This window comes from Paroedura picta, chromosome 12 (genome assembly GCF_049243985.1).
Source record: "Paroedura picta isolate Pp20150507F chromosome 12, Ppicta_v3.0, whole genome shotgun sequence".
In the NCBI taxonomy this organism is placed as follows: domain Eukaryota; kingdom Metazoa; phylum Chordata; class Lepidosauria; order Squamata; family Gekkonidae; genus Paroedura; species Paroedura picta.
In genome coordinates this window covers 51,332,401-51,355,197 of record NC_135380.1, presented here as the reverse complement: position 1 = coordinate 51,355,197, position 22,797 = coordinate 51,332,401, and the positions used below count along the sequence as shown (strand labels likewise).

Genomic DNA, 22,797 nt, shown 5'->3' with positions numbered 1-22,797 from the left:
GATTTTTTTACTCCATGGATTCGCCTAATCCTCTTTTAGAGTTCTCTAAGCCAGAGCCATGACTATTTGCTGTGAAGACATACTGCAGAAGTTAAACATGTAATGGGCAAAGCAGTACCCATTTTCATCTGTCTTAGAATCATACGAGTTGGAAGGGACCTCCTGGGTCATCTTCTCCAACCCTCTACAATATGCAGAACACTCACACCACTCATCCATTGTAACCTGCCACCCCCTCAAATCTTCAAAGAATCAGTCTGTCAGATGGCTATCCAACCTCTGTCTAAAAATCTCCAAAGACGGAGAACCTCCCACCTCCCGAGGAAGCCTGTTCCACTGAGAAACTTCTTCTGGATGTTTAGATGGAATATCCTTTGAATTAATTTCATCCCATTCGTTCTGGTCTGTCCCTCTGGGGCAAGAGAGAACAATTCTGCTCCATCCTCCATATGGCACCCTTTTAAATACTTGAAGATGGTTATCAGATCCCATCTCAGTCGTCTCCTCCCCAGGCTAAACAGACCAAGCTCCCCCAACCTTTCCTCATATGTCTTGCTCTCCAAACTTGAAATCAATTGCCTGTAAATTTTCCACCCATCCATCCATCCATCCATCCATCCACCCACCCATCCATCCATCCATCCATCCATCCATCCATCCATCCATCCATCCATCCATCCATCCATCCATCCATCCATCCATCCATCCAATCACGGGTTGTTCAGAGGCTATCCAAAACCCTCTGGTTTGCACTTTCTTTGGAAAACAGAAACTAAGATGGAGAAGTTGTCCAAACTAATACGGAGGAATTTATCCAAAGTCATGATGGAGCCTGAAAAAAACACAAGGGGCTAGAAAGTTCTCATGTCCTTTATTTAGAACATCTCTTCCACCAGTTTCATGTTAGTTGGGCAGACGTGTTGCTTTTTAAAAAAAACTTCAAAAGTCGTTGGAAGTTGCTTTTAAAAAGGAATAAAAGTGCAACTATGAAAATGATTAGAAGGTTTAATTTAAAATAAGGAACAAAAGCTATAATTCTGAGATAAATTACTTTCTCAATAGAATTTGTCATTTAATTCTCTGCCTCTTGAGACAAGAGTCAGGAAGAGAAATGCAGGTAAAGGGGAAAGTTAAGGGGAAAGTTAAGTTACTGTGTTCTTCCACAAAGCCGAGACATGCCCTTCACCCCCAAGAACTGACTCTCTGTCCTGCATTGAAGCAGGTCCCAGGGCTGCCGTTCCTCACTTGGGAAACATGGAGTCCCCAGTGCGCCCCCTGGCGTGTGCCTGGCACCCCAGGAATAACTATAAAAAGCCCCTCCCAGGAGCAGACACCGTTTTAAGAAGCCACACCGTTTCTTTGGGGGGAGTTTGCCAATACCAATTTCCCCACCACACTCCTTCCCATCAGATGGTCACTGGGCACAAGCCGAACCAGACAGAGCACATACCCATATCCAGCAGGGCTGACAGTGCGTGTGTGTGTGTGTGTGTCTGTGTGGGGGTGGAACAATAAGCCTCACAAAGGGGCTTTGCTAAAAACCATCCCCATGACAAACGCATCTTGTATGCAGAAAAGCTGCATGTCAAAGGAAGTCAGGGCAGCCACATCCCTATGGGCACGAGGGGTCTGCTTTCGAGCCCCACCCCAAACATCAGGGCACTTACGGGGCAGGACAGTCCTGTGGAAGCAGCACATCTGAATCAGGATTTAAAAAACAGAACTTAAAACACTCGTCCGATCAGAAAAACTCTCCCTGTACCCCACCCCCCACCCCCGATTTTGGGGTTGCATCTCATGCCTTGTGATAAGGAAGATTCACCTGTGGACCCCAGCGGGGAGAGTCAGGAGTCGGAAGAAGGATGGAACAAGGAAGATTTCAGCTGCACCTACGAAGTAAACAACTCAACACACCACATGGTGGCATGCATGGTCAAGCAAAACCAACCCTCTGTTGGCCCCCAGAACCCGAAAGGGATGTTTTTGAGACCAGAAGATCCTTCCAGCAACGAAGCACCCTGCACTTAGCACTCTGGCGGAGGGAGGGAGGGAGGGAGGGAGGGAGGGAGGGAGGGAGGGAGGTGCGCCAATTGTCCCCTGAGAGGCAAAGGCACCCAAGTCCCCAGAACACGCCTGTATCTTCAGGGGGAACTGCACAGGAGCTGCGTGGGCCAGAGGCCAGGGCTGTCCACTGCTCTGGTCTGTGCAGAAAATGAGCACACTGTAAACTTATCCAGACAATTCGGACCTCTGTTCTCCCAAGCTACCCTTCCAGAAAGCACAGCCTGCTGACCTCAGAAAGCCGCAAAAAGGTAACGAAAATGAGGAGACAATACGAAAGCACTGATGGGAAAGACTTGTGGGGAAAAAGCTGCCAGCCTCCCCACAACCCATCAAAATGGCAGGAAACGACAGACACCAGAGAGAGGGGAGCTGGCCAAGGAGAAAGGCGAGTGGGCCAGTTAAAAGGCACGTCTTAGGTTAAAAGCTACCAGTCCACCTCGTGATGGCTCAGACTCCGAGGACGCCACTGTCTGCCACAAGCTAGATCACGTGTGGCTTTGGCTCAGGTTAAAGAGGGGCCTGATTTACGGAGGAGGAAGGTCTTGCAGAGCAGCCACAAGAGGAAGGGGGGGAGAACCCCCAAGTCCGAGCAGCAGCAGAGAGATCCCTCGATGCTGGAGAGGAAGCCTTGGCCACAAAAGGCAGGGGGGTCTTTCTTAGGATGCATGCTGGAGGAAGATGGCACTGCCAGGTTCAGATACCAGCCCTCCTTCCCCGGGTCCCTTGAGGGAAAGGAGCCTTGAACGGGTGCCACTGCAGCTTTGGAGGCATGCCAGCAACCAGCCGCCCTCCTGCATCCGAGAGCGCTTCAAGTAGACGGCAGAGGCAGCCCCGGGAGGGGCCCCAGCAGCGCCCCCTACTGTGAGAGGGATGGATCCAGCAGCTTCAAGACTCCGCCCACCAAGTGCAAGCTGCCAGTCACCAGGACCCGGATGGAGGCCGCTTCCTTGAGCAGAACGGCGCCACTGCTGGCCACAGGGTGTGGGTGGAGGCCTCTGGAGGCCGGGGCTTGGAAGTGCGGGTCCCGGCCCTGAGTGATCCACTGCAGCGCGTGGGAGATGCACGGGAAAACCAAGGAGTTGGCATTCAGTGGGCGAGCAGCGGGAGGCATGAAGAGCAGGGATCCGTGCAGGGGGGCCGGCTTCAGCCAGCCGCCTACCCCTTCCACCTCTTCAGCAGGGGACAGCCAAGGGTCCTGGCCCACTTTTGCCTCCATCAGCCGATTCCAGTAGCTCTGATTCTGCAGGCAGCGCGTCAAGACGTTCTCCAGTGTTACATTGAAGTTTTGCTGGTCTGAAAGAGGAAGCCGAGGAGAAGTCACAAGAGGGCCAGGATCCTGCCCTCCCAACGACACTCAGGGACAGACCGACAGGCCATCAGCCTGAGACCATGAGATAGTCTTAAGAGTGAGGTCTGCAGATCAAACCCCCCCCCCCTCCCATCTCTGCTCTCCCACTAACCTGCATTCCCCACTGTAGACACTTCAGTGAAATTGGGGCAGAAAACAGCATAGTCAAACTGGCAAGGCTGAAAAGAAAAACAGAATAATCAGGTTTTCAGGAAAGCAGCTCAGAAACATTCAACACACGGAACAAGGCCTCTTCCTGGACTGTAGCAGTTCAGACTTCTGCACATGGGAGTGGGGAGGGAAATCTTGCCTCTCAGTGCTCCTCAGTTTATAAAAGGCATGCACCTAACTCTCATGAACAGCACATGAGATCCATGGAGAAGGCCAACCACCACTGGTATATCATCAGTGGGAACATTTATTGGCCAGGGGGAAAAAGCCCAAATTTCCCCAGTATCTTTAACCATTGGAAAGAAGCTAGTGTCAACAAATTAAGCCAAGTAACTGAAAACAATTTATTAAGAGAAAAAACTAAATTCCAAGATGAGCAGACAACAAGAAAATATTCTGACATCTCCAAGTGTAATATCTATTATAACAAACAATCTCTCTAGGCCAGGCCTTTCTCAAACAGGGTTTCTTGATGGTCCTGGGAAGGATTCCTAAGTGGGTGGGATTTAATTAAGTTCTGCACAATTGGGACACTTCTGAGTTTCTCAAATCCTGATTGTGGCCATGTGGGGTTTAAATGACCTGTACGGCAGGCCTGTGGAGGGCGGGGGGACGATGACACAGGACTGGACATTCTTTGGTCTAGAAGGCCTCCGAGCCTTCCCCTCTGTCTCCCTCCGCAGCAGCCACAGCCTCATCCCCCGCTCACCAGCAGCAGCTTCAGGAGAGCAGCCGTGTCCCGGTCCCCGGTCACATTGAAGAGCAGCACTCGGACTTCGGAGCCACTGCAGAGGCGAGAAGAAAGGCAGGATTCCAACCAGAAGCCACCCAGCCCAGTTTCCGACAACAAACAGCCCTCAGAAGGCCCAGCAGTAGCCCAAGAAGGTGTCTCCCTTCCTACTCACCCTATTTATTTATTATAGTCTGAAGACTGCCCCCCCCCCCCCCCGCAGGCTCAGGGCAAATTGTAACACACACTGCAAGTACCTCGTATTATAAATGATGGCTAAAACGTTCTTGGAACCCTGGGGTGTTCCATTATTGGTTTTATCGATCTGCCTCCTAATCCAGTTTATGGACACTACGTGATGTTATCCCTCAGACTGAAGCAGGCTAGGGTGGGGAATGGGGCTTCGGTAGATTTTTAATTAAGATGTTTTTCAACGTTTATGAATGTTTTTATCTATTGATGTGAACCACCCCAAGCCCACCTGTGGAGAGGGGCGGTCTACAAATCAAATAATCAACATGCCCTGCCCTGCTTAGCTTCCGAGGCCCGACAGGCTCAGCCATCCAGCTCAGGGCAACCCGGGGCCTTCTGCACGCCACACCGATCCTCTCCCAACTGGGCCCAGCCCGCTCCAGGCAGGCAGGCAGCACAGCAAAAGGAGCCCATTCAGGCACAGGTCAGGCCTGCTTTGCACCTTCAACTGTTGCTGGATCCCACTGGTTGTCGCCTCAACCCATCCGAACTCTGCTTGCTTAGCATACTTTGGGGCGCACCAAGGGAGGTCCGTAATATGGCTCCCCGCCCAGCCCATTATCGTGATATGGAAGGGCTGCATGCACCGCCAGCCCCTCTGCCCCTTACTCTGCAGGCTTCTCTTCATTGAGGGCAGCCTGGCGAAACCAGCGCACGCAGGCCTGGATGCTGCTGGTGGTATGGGCGCCATCGATGTACCACGTCAAAGGGCCGTGGTGCAGCACCTGGTTGCGGCCGAGCCATTCTGTCGCCTGGAGGCCTGGGAGGAAAGAAGCGGAGGAAGGTCAGTGGGGCTGCTTTTCCCTGCCCTTCGTCCCCAAAATCAAGAAGCCACGCAATATTCCTTTTTACTAGAACCAATTAAAAAAAAACAAGCATAATATGGCACACAAGCTTTGGAGTCTGCCAGCATAATGTGGGCATGTGGACAGCCCAAGCCTGCACGTAGGGGAATACAGGATGCTGACCATCTTTCCCCATTACCTATGAGGTTAAGAGCAGTAGTGCCAGACGCTCAGGGAGCGAGTGCCAAGCTGGTACCCCTCCCTGGAAGAAAGGGCCATAACCTGCCTCAGCTCAGCAGGCGACAAAGTGTGAGGGGGCTGGAGAAGAATGGTCTCTGTTGCATCCGGACCCCAAACAGCATCATTCTGTTTGCAACAGAGGCCCAAACAGGTGCTTCTGGGAATGTAAAGTCCATTCTTTTCATGCCTGTAATACGACATCACCACCTCCCTGCTGCTTGTCTGGAGGTATGCTGCCTCTGAAGGTGGAGGCTCCATTTTGCCATTAGAGCCAATCACTGTCACCAGACCGTGTGCAGTTCCTAGAAGAACTGGCTATCGCTGGAGCACCCTCTGCCCCCATGTCCTCATGGGCTCCCATCTTTTTTCCCTGCCCTCCCCTGGGAGCCATGGCAAGGCCTGGGCCAGAAAAGATCCGCTGGTGGTCCAGCCAGTCCAGCAGCCTGCTTTACACAGTGCCCCTCCTTGATTGCTTGCATTTCAGGTCTGCAGCCTCTGGAGGTGGAGGGTCCTGTCACTGTCATGGCTCAGAGCCATCGATGAAGCTCTTTCAGCAGCGGTATGAAAATCTGCCCTTTTGCCACAAATAGCAAAACAGCCTCATCTGCATACAAAAGAACTGAAATGTGACAACTGGCTAATTTAGGCGGAGGATTATCAGCTTTGTGTAGATTTTTAACAAGATCATTGATAGCATAGATCAGGGGTAGTCAAACTGCGGCCCTCCAGATGTCCATGGACTATAATTCCCAGGAGCCCCCTGCCAGCGAACGCTGGCAGGGGGCTCCTGGGAATTGTAGTCCATGGACATCTGGAGGGCCGCAGTTTGACTACCCCTGGCGTAGATAAACAACAAAGGGGCCAAGAGGCAACCTTGTCTCATGCCTCTTTGAGTCCTAATTTTGCCAGAAAGATGAACTTGCTTGCTGCATCTGACTCTCAAGGCAGTTTCGTGGATAAGAAGAGCAGCCGGTGATCAATAGAGGAAGATTCTCATTTTTCCCAGAGCTTTACACGGGAGAAGGAATTGAAATCCAGCATCAGGTCCACAAAGGCAGCACATAAGGAAGGTGTGCCCTTGTGGCTATACTTTTCCACTAGGTGTTGTAATACGATACAATGATCTATGGTAGATTGTCCTTTCCTAAATCCTGTTCGTCAACTAACTAGTCTTCTTTCTACAACCAGTCTTGAAATTCTTCTAGAACACCTGGCATGGAGTTTGATGGTAACACTTAGCAGACTTATAGGACTGTAGTTTGTTGGATCTTCTCTACTTCCTTTTTTTTGCGAGAGGAACAACAATTTCTGCTTTCCAAACACTGCAAATAAGGCCAGTCCTATCGATGTATGTGAAGAGAGAGGCCAAAAAGGCCAGTTTATATTCGCTTCCACCAACACAGGAGGGATGTCATCCATGCCCAGGGCTTTGCCGCTTTTAAGCAGAGTGATATGTGATTTTACCTTCCCAACAGTTACCGGAAGCCAATTGGGTAAGTCCTCAGCAGGGGTAATTGTAGACACTTTCAAGAGGTAGGGAGGATAAAGTTTAGAGACGGGGGTTGTGAGGACACTTCTTGGTGATGTTCTACACTGCCTCCCCCAGTCTCTATAGTATTTACCATAGAGCAAGGGTGGCCAAACTCTCCAGATGTCCATGGACTACAACTACCAGCACTGGCAGGGGCTCATGGCCACAGCTTGGCCACCCCTGCCACAGAGATTAGAGAAATCTGTAGAGAATCACTATGGGGAGGCAATCCCCCCACACTGGTCTTCAATTCCTCAGGGGCAAGAAGCTGGTGCTTGGCAAACAGAGCCCTTGATGGGACAAATTTAAGGACTCCCAACAGATCTGGTGTTGTCGTGGGTATTGTTACTGCTGCCTTAAGAACTGAGCAAATTGTAGAAACTTTTGTCCTGGAGGCAAGAAGTCCAGATTCAGCAGCACAGGAACTAGAAGCTACTGGAAGTTTCCCTTCACAAAATTGTTGTTGTTGTTAGGTGCGAAGTCGTGTCCGACCCATCGCGACCCCATGGACAATGACCCTCCAGGCCATCGTTTCTTTTCCCGGAGTCCATTTAAGCTCACACCGACTGCTTCAGTGACTCCATCCAGCCACCTCATTCTCTGTCGTCCCCTTCTTCTTTTGCCCTCGATCGCTCCCAGCATCAGGCTCTTCTCCAGGGAGTCAGGGGAATCTGTTCCTCTTGCAGTTGTTCGTCAAATAGGGTAAAAGATCAGTAGGTTCATAAACCCAAAACAAAACTCCAAATCGGTCAAGACTGGAAGATATTAGAATACAAATTTTGGTGCCAATTATCAGATTCCCCTTTCGCACACGTAACACACCAGATATGGGGTCAACCCTTCCAATGGCAGGCTGATACGTTGGCTGGTAGGGAATGTCAAGCTTCGAGGGGTTAAGGCCGGGCAGCGGGAGGGCAAGAGAGCTGGCATGCAAACAAACAGCCGCCTGTTGACAAGAGGAAGGAGCAGAGTCCATGGCTTTGACTTGGCTGCTCTCACCCCTCACATATTGACTGCATCCGTCTGTGGCGACTCATTTTGAAGGCACAAAGACAGCATAATCTGTGCATGGCCATAAAAATTCAGAAATTGCACCTGACCAAGGTTTTCTTCCATCTGCAGAGGTGCCGCTCTGTTTTTTCTCCTGGCTGCACTCCCCCCAATTCGACAGTTCAGGGGCTCCACTTCCGCTTCCCATCCAACGCCACGGTTTGTCAAACATGAGGGCATGCCCAACCACAGTGAGAATGAATGACGGTTCACCTAACTCACTGATTCTGATTCTGCTTTGAGAGCCAATTTTTTGAAAGGGAAAAGACAGCGGCAGTTGGATATTCCAGAAGCACACGTCTCAGCTGCTTCAATCATCGCGTGAAATGGTGTTACAAATATCTGTTTTATGACCTTAATACTGATCTATTTTATTATTTATGGAATATATTCAAGAACGTTTCTGGTAAAATACTCAAAGTAACATGGAGGACTGAAATACATCCCCATTAAAGCTTATCTGCAAACAGCAAACTGGCTTGCGGGAGCAGTAAAAATCCAAAGTCCATAAAGATCTCAGTTAAATCATTAAACAAAGTAACCCATCAGACCAAAGGAAAGCCAGCATTTCAAAGAAGGGACTCAAAGGTCCCACATTAAAACAGTGACAATAACGTTATGAGACTTAGCTTCTTCCATCAGGCTTTACACAGAGAGAGAAAGCCACAGTCCTTATGACCATTTAGGGCAGGGACTCCCAACCAGGACTCCCTAGATTTTCCCCTTATAACCTGCTTGACAGACTCGGCCCCAAGCTGTTCCCAGCACTGGCGTGAAAGCAGGGAACCGGCTGCTTCCACTGACTGGGGGGGGGGGGTCTGCATTCTTGCCTGGTTACTGCACCTGGGAAAAGGGGTAGAGCCTGGATGCCAACTCCTGCCTCAAACTGCCTCTAGTCTCCCCCCGCCCTCCCAGTCCTCCTTGGGCACAGCAGGCCCAGTCCTGGGGCTCCCTGAAGCCTGAACAATATCTCAGGGTCCATGATCAGAGGGCTGAAAAAGGGTAACCCCACTAACCAGTTTGGTGTAGTGGTTAGGAGTGCGGACTTCTAATCTGGCATGCTGGGTTTGATTCCCCGCTCCTCCCCTACATGCAACCAGCTGGGTGACCTTGGGCTCACCATGGCACTGATAAAACTGGTCTGACCGAGCAGTAATATCAGGGCTCTCTCAGCCTCACCCACCCCACAGGTGGGTCTGTTGTCTGTTGTGGGGAGAGGAATGGGAAGGCGACTGTAAGTCGCTTTGAGCCTCCTTCGGGTAGGGAAAAGCGGCATATAAGAACCAACTCTTCTTCTTCTTCTAACCCTTAGTACCCATTCTTGCTCTGTCACTTTGGTTTGCATCCCATCTGAGCACTCAACCCAAGGGTTTCTTTAATGCCCATGATGAAACAAGGGCTGCTGCTGGTGGTGGTGGTATTGGAAGCAGAAGGGATCCACTCTGGGCCAAAATCCTATTTGCCAAGTCAAGGATAGGAGCGACACACAAGGAGACAGCAGAAACAAGCTTGCCTCTCTTCAGAATGAAATTTCTGTCCGAGCAGAAAAGAACAGCTTTACCTTGGACCATGGGCTCTCCAGGCCTGAAGACGGGGGCCAATGGAGGAGGCTTCTTCAGCGACATCTCAGGGCTGGGCCAAGGGTCCCTCCCCTCACTGGTATCTGTCCAGACATGGAAAAAGCCCCCACGCCCATCAGTTAGGCTGCAGAACAAAGAAGAACCTCAGACGTCCTGATCAAACATTGACCGGGCTCCCTATATACCCCCCCCAAAAAAAACTAGATGCTCTCACTGACCTATTCTGACCACACAGCTGTTTGATTGATTGTTTTTAGAAGATTTAAAATGTAAATTGTTTATACCTTATTTATTGTATATGTTGTTATGCTCATGTTGGAAGCCGCCCCGAACCAGCAATGCTAGGAGGGGCAAAATATATAAATGTATATATAAATGAATGAATCCTTCCTTTATTTATTCCTTTGAACGGTCATAGACCAGAGTACAGAAACATACGAGGTAAGTACAATAAGCTTGTAACACTTTAAGATCACTTTGGAGATATATTAAGATTAAGCTAACGAAGGAAATATCTGTGCAGTCCGGCCACCCCCACGTGAGGATCAAGACGAGCATAGGCAGAGCAGGGCTCTTGAGGAGACAAGTGCCTTAAAGGCCTGCATCTCACCCCTCGATGGTGTTACTTCTGCTCCATCTGACATTGGTCACCTCACCTCCCCAGGCCTTCAAAAGGCTCAGACAGGAGTAACAAGGAACTCTTGGGCGCAATGTGATGGGTGGTCCCTGTGCAGAGCCATGGACTAAGGCTGAACAGATGGGGTGGCTGTAGAGCAGGGGTAGTCAAACTGTGGCCCTCCAGAAGTCCATGGACTACAGTTCCCAGGAGCCCCTGCCAGCGAAAGCTAGTATACAAATAAAATATGTAACTAGGTTATAAAGATATACCAGACTGAATGGGCAAACATAGTGAAATATAAGGCCTCCAGAGGACAATCCAAAAGAATATTCCTTCTTAATACAAGAACTGGATGAACCTTCCCACCCCTAACAGCTGACTAATGGGGGTAGAATCTGGCCAGGGGGTTAGGGTATCAAGTAGATACAGTAGATTATTTAAACTGACAAAACAGAAAACGGTCAATAAAGATTTAAAAATTCATTGCAATTATAAACTATCAAGACAGCATAGATTTTTTAAAAATCTTTACCCTATGGAAGAGCTTTGCCACTTAATGGTGACAACACACATTTGGCTGTTTTCATCACTCAGGAGCTTCTGCACCTTTTCCCCTGATGAGAGACCTGAACATCTCTCAGGTAAGGGTTGAATTAATTGGCCTCGGGGGGGTGTTATATATGAAACAGTGAAACAAAAAACGTTCCCTTGTTTCTACCTGGCCTGCAGCGCAGGGACAAAGGCTCCGTAGGAAAGGTGTTTAAAACAGGTCGGTAGAGGAAAGAAGAGATCTGGGATGAACGGGCGCAGCATGCTCTAAAAGCAGAGTTTCATCGATCAAATAATCTTGCTAATAATCTCTCTCCAAAGCAAATGCTGCAAGAAAGGCCCGGTCTTGGATACTATCCAGGTGACCACCAACAGCCAGGTCTTTCTCAAACAGTCTCAAATGATATCGACCTGCCAGGGGCCTCCATACTGCTCAGATAGGATCAATTAATTGATTATTACATTTGTTTACCGCTGTTCCAAGCTCTGCTGGCTCACAGCAGTGTGCAACAATGGAAAAGAATGCAGTAACACAAAAAACCCTCCCAGCCGCCCATCCTCCATAAATCCCCCCCCCGGTTATATACCCAGACCCCCCACTGGCCAGTGTGCCCAGGGTGATGGGGAAACAGCAACCCAGGGAGGGGTAAGCTTTTCCCTGTTCCACCTGACCTCACTCAAAGGCCTGGCGGTAGAGCTCCGTCTTACTGGACGCATGCCCATTGTGGCTCCTTAAACAACTGACCTAAGAGCCCCCTCTTTGGGAGCCCCCCTCTGGGAAATAACCAATCCCTTCCTCTCAACGGGAGAATTCCTGGAAGGATTTCAAAAGGCAGTGGTGTGCCCGTTGCTCAGAAAAACATCCCTGGACCTGCAGTAGCCTGACAACTACTGCCTCATCTCGCACTTAGCGTTTCTGGGGAAGTTGGATGAAAGGGCTGCTGGGGACCAAATATCAGCATTCCTGGAAGAAACTTGAGCTCTTGACCCATTCCAGTTGGGCTTCTGGCCTGGCCATGGGGTGTAGATAGCGCTAATCGCCCTGATAGATGACCTCTGCCACCAGCTGGGCCAAAGTGTACTATTAGATCTATCAGCAGCATTTGACACAGTCAACCATGGGCTCTTAGCTCACTGCCTTGCTGACGCCAGGATATGGAGGACAGCCCTCAAATGGCTGATCTCCTTCCTCCAGGGTCACGGACAAAGGGCTGAAAGGAGAGAGAGTCATCACCAGCCCACATGTGGAGTCCCACAAGGAGCAGTCCTCTCTCCTAACTTATTTACCATCTTCATGCGCCCTCTTGCACAGCTGGTGTGGAGGTTTGGGCTGGGTTGCCACCAATACGCACATGACACCCAGCTCTTCCTTCTGATGGACAACTGCCCTCATCCTCCCCCAGAATCCTTAGCCAGGTGCCTGGAAGTGGTGGCGAGGTGACGCAAACAAAGTTGCCTGAAGCTCAACCCTTCAAAGACGGAGGTCCTGTGGCTGGGCAGGAAAGGAATTTTCAATTGTGGGAAAGAGAAAACCTTTACGTAGTCATACTTACAGACTGGATTTCAGGAGAGCTGATTTTCACAGGTATGTTGTGTAGAGCAGTGGTCCCCAACCTTTCTGAGGCTGGGGACAGGCAGGGCATCGGGCCGCGCCCGCACGGACCGGCTGCGCCTGCGCATTGGGCCGCGCCCGCGCACGGGGCCTCGCCCGCGCATCGAGCCACGCCCGCGCATCAAGCCGCGCCTGCACGGGCTACGCATGCGTGATGCGCGGCCCGGCCCTGATTCCCTCTCCCCGCCCTCCTGCAGTAAGAAGCTCCCGGGCCGCAAGCTTGCAGCCTGGCAAGTTTTTTACTGCGGGGGGGGGGCGGGGAGAGGGAGCCGCGGCCTGGCGCCATGGCCTTTGCGGCCCGACACCGGGCCGCGGCCCGCAGGTTGGGGACCACTGGTGTAGAGTCCTGTGGTCAGAAAGTCTTAAAGAGACGGGAGTCCAAGATGGCTGGGAGTTTCTTAAAAGTGAAATACTGAAGGCTCAATAACAAACAATTCTCTTGAGAAGAAAAGATGGAAGGAGCCTAAGGAAGCCAAGTTGGCCCCATAAGCATTGTCAAAAGATTTGAGGAATAAAAAAGAGTCATTTAGGAAATGGAAGGAAGGCTTTATTAACAAGGATGAGTATAAACAAATAACCAATAATTGTAGGGGGAGTGTTAGAAAAGCTGAAGCTCAATATGAGCTTAGGCTAGCTAGAAATGCTAAACATAACAAAAAAGGCTTCTTTAGTTATATTTCAAGCAAGAAAAAGAATAGGGACACCATAGGACCACTGCGAGGACAAGAAAGTGAAATTATAACAGATGATGATGTTGAAGAGAGGGCTGAACGGCTTAACTCCTATTTCTCCTCAGTCTTCTCTTGTGAGGGAAATAGTGATCAATGTGGCAAAAATGTAACACAACACGGGGGACGGGAATGGTGGCCTAGGATCACTGTTGGAACGGTCCACAAAAACCTAGTTTCTTTAAATGAAACAAAGTCTTCTGGGCCAGATGAACTGCATCCGAGGGTACTAAAAGAACTTGCAGATGTCATCTCTGAACCTCTGTCCATTCTTTTTGACACTTCTTGGAGAACAGGTGAAGTGCCAGATGATTGGAGGCGGGCCAATGTTGTCCCAATCTTCAAGAAAGGGAAAAAGGAGGATCTGGGTAATTACCGACCCGTCAGCTTGACATCTGTAGCTGGCAAAATTTTGGAACAAATAATCAAACACTTGGTCCTTGAGCAGCTGAAACTGAGAGCTGTGATTTCTAAGACTCAGCATGGGTTTCGCAAGAACAAGTCATGTCAGACCAACCTTATCTCTTTTTTCGAGAAAGTGACTACCTTGCTGGATCAGGGGAATGCCGTGGACATAGTTTATCAGGATTTCCCTAAAGCTTTTGTTAAGGTTCCACATGATATTATTGTTCACGAGTTGGTAAAATGCGATATGGATCCTAATTCTGTCAGGTGGATCAATAACTGGTTGACAAATCGTACCCAGAGGGTGCTTGTTAATGGTTCAGCATCTTCTTGGAAAAGTGGAGTACCCCAAGGATCTGACCTGGGGCCTGTGTTGTTCAACATATTTATAAATGATTTGGATGAGGGATTAGAGGGGATACATTAAATTTGCAGATGATACTAAACTGGGAGGGGTAGCAAACACAACTGACGGCAGCAGCAGAATACAGGATGATCTTGATAGGCTTGAGAAGTGGGCTAAACTGAATAAAATGAAGTTCAATAGGGACAAATGTAAAGTTCTGCATTTAGATAGGAAAAACCAAATACACCAATATAAGATGGGGGAGACTTGTCTTGGCAGTAGCATGTGTGAAAAGGATCTAGGAGTCTTAGTAGGCCATACATTGAACATGAGTCAGCAGTGTGACTCAGTGGCTAAAGAGGCAAATGGGATTTTGGGCAAACGGAGTATCGTGTCCAGATCACGGGAGGTGATGGTACCGCTTTACTATGCTCTGGTTCGGCCTCACTTGGAGTCCTGTGTTCAGTTTTGGGCACCCCAGCTGAAGAGGGATGTTGACAAACTGGAATGTGTCCAGAGGAGGGCAACAAAGATGGTGAGGGGTTTGGAGACCAAGACATATGAAGAAAGGTTGGGGGAACTGGGTCAGTTTAGCCTAGAGAGGAGACAACTGAGAGGGGATCTGATAACCATCTTCAAGTATTTAAAAGGCTGCCATATGGAGGATGGAGCAGAATTGTTGTCTCTTGCCCCAGAGGGACAGACCAGAACGAATGGGATGAAATTAATTCAAAAGAAATTACATCTAAAAATATGGAAGAAGTTCCTGACAGTTAGAGCGGTTTCTCACTGGAACAGGCTTCCTCGGGAGGTAGTGGGTCCTCCATCTTTGGAAATTTTTAAACAGAGGCTAGATAGCCATCTGACAGAGAGGCTGATTCTGTGAAGGCAAAGGTGTGGCAGGTTACAGTAGATGAGCGATTGGGATATGAGTGTCCTGCATAGTACAGGGGGTTGGACTAGATGACTCATGAGGTCCCTTCCAAGTCTATTATTCTATGATTCTATGATTCTAAGTGAGGAAGCATGCTTACGCAATCTGGATGGAGTGCATCTAGCAGTAGCCCACACTGCCGGAAACCTGGGTGTGATCCTCAATGCCTCCCTCTCCATGGAGGCACAGGTCATGAGAGCTTCATGTCAGGCCTTCTACCACCTCCGCCAAGCCAAGCTACTAGCACCCTACATGGCCACAGGGCACCTAGCCACAGTGATCCACACAATGGTCACCTCTAGAGTAGACTTCTGCAACTCACTCTATGGAGGCCTGGCCTTACCCTTGATCTGGAAACTACAACTAGTCCAAAATGCTGTGGCCCAGATACTCACAAACGCAACATGGAGAGCCGACATCCAGCCTGTGCTTCAACAACTCTGCTGGCTCCCAGTTGAATACCGGATCAGGCTTAAGGTTTTGGTTCTTACCTTTAAGGCCATACGCGGTCTGGGCCCAGTGTACCTGAGAGACCGCCTCCCTGCCTATGCCCTCAAAAGAGCCCCAGAGAAGCACGTCGGACCTCAACCAGGGCCAACGCCTTCTTGGTCCTGGCCCCACCTGGTGGATCGAGCTCCCTGAAGAGATCAGGGCCCTGTCTGAACTTCCACAATTCCACAGGGCCTGCAAAAGGGAGCTCCTTCATCAGGCATCTGGTTGAGGCCGGTCGACTCAACAACATCTGTTGGTCCCCCAAACACTCCCTCCATGACCTGAGCCATGCTGACCTCTCATGGGTTCATGCTAAAAGTTGAGAGGAGTTATCACACTGTGAATCTTTTATAGCATTTTGTTATAATTTGCTGTGTTCAATTTTGGAACCACTGTTATGTTACTGTCACTAGATTCCTATATAAATTCATGACATTTTATGTATACCGCTCTGAGCCTTATGGAAGGGCAGTACAGAAATTCAATATATAAATAAAATTAAAACAAACCCCTCCAATATACATCATTAAAGCAATTAAAAACAGATGATGTACACACAAAACCAAACCAGCAATTTTGTGTACCCGTGTTTAGCGGGTTGGGTGATCCGAGTTCAAATCCCCATGGCCACAAGTCCCTCCCATGCTGACCCGCACCAATAGCTCAGGATCCTGTTTCTTAATACGGCCAACCAGAGATTTCCAGGACGACTCAAAGCAAGAAGTGACAGCAACTGTTGGCTCTCACCTTCCACTCCAACTCCCTCAAACATTACAATAATATTGCTTCTGAGGGACCATTCAACTAATCTGTCCAGTATTAGTTATTGGAATTTAAAATATTCGTATCCTACCATGCTCGCAAAGTGTTTTATACCCCACTTTGTACTATCTGAACGAATCTCAAAGACCTCTTGTGAGGGAGGTCGGGCTAAGAGAGCTCTGAGAGAACTGCAACTGGCCCAAGGTCACCCAGATGGCTGCATATGGAGGCGGAGTGGGGAATCAGACCCGGTTCTCCAGTTTAGAGGCCACCACTCTAAAACACGACACCGAGCTGGCTAACTTTTGATTTCCTCTTTAGAGCTACCCACCAAGTGATCCCCCACTTAGTCCCCAGAAATGTACCGAGGACCAAACACCCAAAATGAGCGACCCATTGCCTCTTACCCAGATACCCTTGCTGCTCCAGCCACATCCGGGCCAGCTGCAGGGCCAAAGCAGCATTTGAACGCTGATGGTCCCCCGCCAATCCCAGCCGAAGAGGTTTCTCCTCCTTTTCAAAGGCATCCAGGTCTGGGCACAGGTAGAGCGGACACTGCAGAAGAAGGGGCTGCCAGTTAATTGTGCCAGCCAGAGTGGAAAATCTGAAAGGATGAAATACTGCATGCCTCGAGCTTGATGGACTCCAGCCCTGGAGAAAGGTGGAACTCCTCAAGCCCAGGTGACACAGGTTCAAGGACCACTGGGAATCAAAGATCTGCACAGGGCCATGCAAAAGCCTTCTTACCGAGTTCCTCTGGGCTTGTTCTTTCAGAACTTCCAAGGGCCGGTCTGCCTGTGGCACGGTGAACGCTGGCACTCCTGGCTAAAAGGGAAGCCAAGAAATGAACAAACAACCTTACAATCTGGCTTGCGATTTCAAGACTGTGGGCAGGAGACGTCTGTCCTACCCCCAGAGGCTAGTGGGCCAGAAGCTCCTACATTCTGCAGTGTGCCACAGAGGAGAGAGGGCCTTCTTCTACTTCAGGGGGTCTCCAGTGCGGTGCCTGTGGGCGCCAGGATGGCTTTTCCTCAGCAAGGCTTCTGACTGTCTTCTGGAAATTCAATTGGGTTGGGCAGATTTTTATTTAAAAATTCCTTTGGCAGCAGTTGCCACCACAACACAAGGTATTGGTGTCAACCTTTCAGGCTTTATGTGGCTTGGGCCCTACTTACCTACCTTCTTAAGCAGGGCACTTCGGTCTGCGGGGATGAATTTGCTGAGGGGTCCTGGGAAGCACACTTGTCCTCGACCTGGACCAGGGCCTTTTTGGTCCCGGCCCCTACCTGGTGGAATGAGCTCCCAGATGAGCCGTGGGCCATGTCGGAGCTCTCTGAGTTCCGCAGGGCCTGCAAAACAGAGCTCTTCCGCCAGGCTTTTGGTTGAGGCCAGGTTGAAATCCTTGGGGTTTTGTGATCAGGCCCCCCTGACAGGAGCAGTTTGCAAAGTGAGTTGCCAACCCAATTTTTTGTCATCTACACCGACTGATGCCTGGAGCATGAGGAGGGATTTTTGGGGTCATCCTGGAACCGCCATCTTGTATTAAACACATCTTGTGTATTTCAATTATTATGTATGTTTTTGTGAGGACTATGACAGTTCTCCTCGCATGCTAGGAGCAGCGGTCTGGAAATCTAAACATAAAGGAATAAATCCTTACCATAGGTCTTCTATATATTTTCGAAATGCCCACCTGGGCGGTCCTGTCTAGGTCCTGTCCGGCAGCTGACCCAGACAGGAGTCGCGGGACAATCTGGACACGCCCAGCTTCGCCTGCCTCCTTCAGCCGCATGCCCAGCCTTGCTGCCAGAAGCTTCCTGGCCTGCGAGGAGGGCACATCTGTCCTGGGGGAGTGGCTTCCCTGGCCCTTTACCCTGCGAACGCTGCCGCGGGGCGGGGGAGAGGCTTTTCCTTCCCTTCGGCCCCCAAAGCCCTCTCTCCGGCTCTAGGAGCCAAGGGGGAGAGGGGTGGGGAAGGGGAGCATTCCCTCCCCTTTGCCTTGCAAAGTCGACTCGCCGCCTCGGCCTTATGGATACGGAACGAAAGAGGAGGGAGACATATCAACAGAGGAGACACAAAACAGCTGTCCTGCGTATGACATAGGGCTCCCAGCATATAAAAGCAAGTCAGAGCCCTCCAGCGTGGCTTCAATACATTCCCTTAGGCTTAGAGTAGACTTTCTCAACGTTTTTCCCATTGAGAACCCCCTGCAACGCTCTTCAAGATTCAAGAAACACCAGCAGTGGCACCATCGGGCAGAATATGCACCTTCCCATCCCCTTTAGGGGGATGTGGGGGGGGGGTGTTGGCATGACCATATATAGTCTTATAACCCTATAAATATTTAATTAATTTTAAAAATATGTAAAGAATTAATGAACTCCCACCCTCCTGGGCCGTCAAGGAACCCCAGGGGTTCACAAAATCCTGGCACTAGAGACAGACTTGTTGCTGCTGTATTGGACTTGCTTTTGGAAAACTGACCCTGGCTTGCATAGACCACCTTGTATAATTTTATTGAACTCTAACATCCTGCCTCTATTAATCACCTCAATTATCTGTTTGAGTTTTTCTGAGTATGTTGACAGCTGCCTGAAGCAGTGTGATCACGGATAGACTGAGGGGTGGAGTCAGCAGCACTCCCTTGCCTGCGATCCCTCTCTGCAGGGCCAAATCCAGCATCAACAGTGGCCAGTCTCGGTTCATTGTATTTACTGCATAGAAGAAGACAGAAGAAAAGATGCCCTGACTTGGAAGGCTGCTCTTGTCAGAAGCTAAGCAGGGTCAGCCCTGCTTAGGACTAGGATGGGAGACCACCGTGGAAGACAAGGGTCACTATGCAAAGCAAGCTAAGGGCAAACCATCTCTTGCCCTGAAAACCAGAGAGAGATGCCATTCAGTTGGCGGCTGCAAGCTAATGGCAATCCCACCACCATGTAAAAGGCATTTAGCAAGTAGTACATGAGAGGAGGGATAACACTGGAACCAGAAAACAGAATAGCATTTGGTAAAATGAATTAAATAAATAAACGCCTTCTCCAATGCAGTAGTCTACTGAACCGAAGACTAGGGGTTCTTCCCCCCCCCCCCCTTAAACACACACATATTGGGAGGAAGCATGACACAATATATGGTTCTTTCACCATCATCTGCAGTCTGAAGAGATACAATTCAACTACTCCATGTCTGTGTCAAGTGTGGAATGTTGTTTGCAGCTGCCCTGGGCAACAGGACTGGGCTTTGTGACAAGCCAGAATTCTGGTCCGGCTGATTTCTCTTCAAGATCACCCACGAAGGCAGGCCCTGCACCTCAGCAGAGCACCGTTACCTTGAAGATTCCCCCCTTCTGCCAGGCGATCTTTTCAATGGTGTCCCCAAGAATGCTGGTATGGTCAATGCCCAGAGACGAGACCCCGCACACAACCGGTTTCCTGGGGCAAGGAAGAGAAGGAACATGAGAACGAGCCGTCTGTTTTGCTCAGGGAATTTGATGCGGGTCAGCCGAAAGTCCCAGGAAAATGGGGCCACATCAGAACGGACCATTCGGTGAGTGCGGCAGTCAGTGCGCTGCTGCTGTCCATTCGCCAGAGTGCTGCTTGGTCATCAAATGTGACAACAGCGCTGGTGCTGCCCACTTTCCTGGGAAGCCAGAGTGATGCGATTGAGTTACGGCAGCAGGATTTGGCTCCAAAGGGGCTGGGGAAGCTGCCCCAGGCTGGGGCTCCCGTGTGGAAGGGCAGAAAAAAGAGCCACTGGCTGGGTACATTTTGTCAGGAGAATCATAGAATCCTAGAGTTGGAAGGGGCCATACAGGCCATCTAGTCCAGCCCCCTACTCAACGCAGGATCAGCCCAAAGCATCCTAAAGCAAAGACTTTCCAAGAGTCTCTCCATAAAGAAGATGGCCAGCATTTTGACCTCCCTACCTGATGATGTTGGTGCAGTCGTATGCGCCGCCAATGCCAACCTCAACGACTGCCAGGTCTACCTTAAGAAGAACACAAGTACAAAGGCTGATCTGAGAAGAGGCTTTCTCCAGGCACCGTTTGCCTTAAGTAAAGTGGTATACAAATCTTTTATCACCATCAACAAAGGTAAAGAGTTTGGGCAGACCCAGTGGCTAAAAGAATAATGCTGCAGATCAGGACATCTCCAGCTCAAATCTCTCCCCTGCCACAAACTCAGCAAGTAACACCAAGGCTCACAGCCCCCAAAATTTAATATGAGACCAAATACTTTTCCGAGTTCTTCTAAAGCACTGTGGCCACCAGGCATGTCAAATGCCTCAGCCTTCCAAACAAACTAAGCAGCAGCAGCAGCAGGATAGTTTGCAAATCCATCATTTGAGCAATCAAAAACATGACGCTAGTGTTCCGTACCTTTTCCTGCAAGAAAACGTGGAAAGCCATGATGGTCAAGAAGCGGAAGTATGCCGGCATGGCAGCATGCTCAGAATCCTGTGTGGAAATCAGAATGGTTAAGAACAGTGGTCCCCAACCCCCGGTCCGGGGACCGGTCCCGGTCCATGGATCAGTACACTGCACAGCTGCTGCTGGCAGCGACCTCCAGCGGGCCGCAGGATCTCAGGGGTGCCAGCAGAAAAGCAAGTGGAGCAGGGGCTCAGGCGGTGGCAACGTCCCTTGGCAAAAGACTGCCCCCCGCCAGCCTCAGTAAAATTGTCAAGTGCTGACCGGTCCCCAGTGATAAAAAGGTTGGGGACCACTGGCTAAGAAGACTGCATGTTGTAATGGCTCGTGACCTTAATCCTGTCAGTTTTAAGCATAAGCCACCTCAAGCAGATCTCTGAAACAATGGCACATAAATATTCTAAACCAATACGTGAAATTTCTTAACCAGTATTTCAAGCTGCAAATGAAACCTCCGTAATTTCTAGCCTCCAAAGATCAACTAGCTGCATTTTTCCAAGATGGTCACAAGGACGGGAACGTGCCAAAGAGTCTCCTTGAATACAAAGTGTCTTAAGTGTGTCAATTAAAAGGAGTACAAAAGTACTCCTTTACACATACACATTATATACAGGTTTTAAGGCAAAGATCAGAATTCATCTGCCATAGATCCACTTCCAGAGTTTTAAGGCTAGAAGCTGAGATCGCAGATCCTAGAAAATGAGATTATGAAGTAAAAGAGTCAGCTATACTTCTGCAAGTGATGGAATCACATCTGCAGGAATCACATGTCTAGTGTATCTATGGGACTGCCTCTTCCAGTAAGCCCCCCAAAGAGCATTAAGATCAAGTGATCAAAATATTCCCAGGATCTCTGGCCCCAAGGAAGTAAAACTATCCTCAGCCAGGGCCACTTGAACCTGGCCTGGTGGAATGCTCTGCCAAATGAGATCGGGGATCTTCAACTGAGCAGGCCCATGGGTGATGCCAGGAATAACATCTAGGAATGCTGGCCTCCCTGCTTAAAATCCACCAAATGAACTGAATGTTGTAAGGATTGAGTAGCGCCCCCCCCCCATAAGTTAGTTTTGGAAGAAGAGGTGGTTCTTAATTGTTTTAAATTATTAAAGTAATTTTGTTTAAATGTTTATTTATATGATTTTTTACTTTTTGTGCTTTTTGTCTTTTACTTCCAATGTAAACCACCCTGAAGCATTAGGGAAGAGCAGCATGCAAGTATATGAACGAAGGCGAGCGGGCAGGCAGGCAGGCACAGTCACCTAGGATATACAAAAGAGTGAGGTAGGCCAGAACTTTTGTTCTTCGTGTGCCATATTGTTTGTACATGAGAGAGAACAAAAATTGGTGTCCACCACTTACAAACCAAAAAAGCACAGCTCAGGGCTCCCTAATGTGCTGGCCAGGGGCACCATCATGCTTACCTGCACCTTTCCTGGTGCCCATTAAATTTTTTGGATATTTATGGTGTAACACAGGCAGTGGCTCTATGTAAAGCATTGGTTTTTCCCCCTCTACTTTTTGCATTAGTGCATTCGAGGTCTACAAAAATGAAGATATCGTCATATGAGGGTTTCTTAGCTAGCTCAGGAAGTATATTTATTTAGAATGTGCAAAGAGTTGAGATCCCTGGCATTGCCCATTCTATCACCTCAACCTCCTGCATTTGAGAACCAGGCCTTAGATCAGGACCCAGAAGAGCCAGCAAGACAGATGATGTGATATTAATCTGAGAGAAATTTAAAAATACCTTTCTTTTCAAGAACAGACGCTGGGTCTCTGTTTTTCCATATAAAAATTGCTTACATTATTATTTTCCTCCCACTGTCAAACTGTCCCTCTCACCTTGGTCTCCTCTAACCGATTATACACCTGCCAGAAGTATTTGCTGAAGAGCTCTTTGCTGATTGGGTGCCCATTTATCCGAATCCTTTCGCGTACCTGGACCAAATGTGGAGAACTAAGAGGGAAATGTACAAAAGGGATTAAATACACAGTGGTTTATTTCCTGCCTACAAACCAAGATTAAATCACAGTTTGGAATCCTGGCTTGCAGGCAAAGCCAAAAAGTGACTGGCCGATTCTGCATGGGCAGAAAAAGTCAGCCTGGTGCATGCATGGCTGCAGGGAACAGGCACTCTATTGCCTCATGGGAAGGAAACGCAGAAGTATCTGC

The 22,797-nt window shown here is 49.3% G+C and overlaps 1 protein-coding gene across 3 annotated transcripts in view; it reads right to left on the bottom strand.

Annotated features, from left to right (window-relative positions):
• Positions 1-854: 854 nt before the first annotated feature.
• The window catches only part of FPGS (folylpolyglutamate synthase), a 40,406-nt gene continuing 18,463 nt past the window's right edge, over positions 855-22,797 (bottom strand). For all 3 annotated transcript variants that reach the window (XM_077307006.1, XM_077307004.1, XM_077307005.1), the window contains exons 5-15: positions 22,467-22,581; positions 20,577-20,654; positions 20,124-20,185; positions 19,527-19,629; positions 16,946-17,023; positions 16,606-16,753; positions 9,733-9,834; positions 5,175-5,325; positions 4,293-4,368; positions 3,525-3,591; positions 855-3,357 (exon numbers count right to left, since the gene is read on the bottom strand). In XM_077307006.1, coding sequence (XP_077163121.1) covers positions 2,921-3,357; positions 3,525-3,591; positions 4,293-4,368; positions 5,175-5,325; positions 9,733-9,834; positions 16,606-16,753; positions 16,946-17,023; positions 19,527-19,629; positions 20,124-20,185; positions 20,577-20,654; positions 22,467-22,581 — 1,417 coding nt within the window. In that variant the 3' untranslated portion in view covers positions 855-2,920. The remainder of the gene's footprint in view (positions 3,358-3,524; positions 3,592-4,292; positions 4,369-5,174; positions 5,326-9,732; positions 9,835-16,605; positions 16,754-16,945; positions 17,024-19,526; positions 19,630-20,123; positions 20,186-20,576; positions 20,655-22,466; positions 22,582-22,797) is intronic.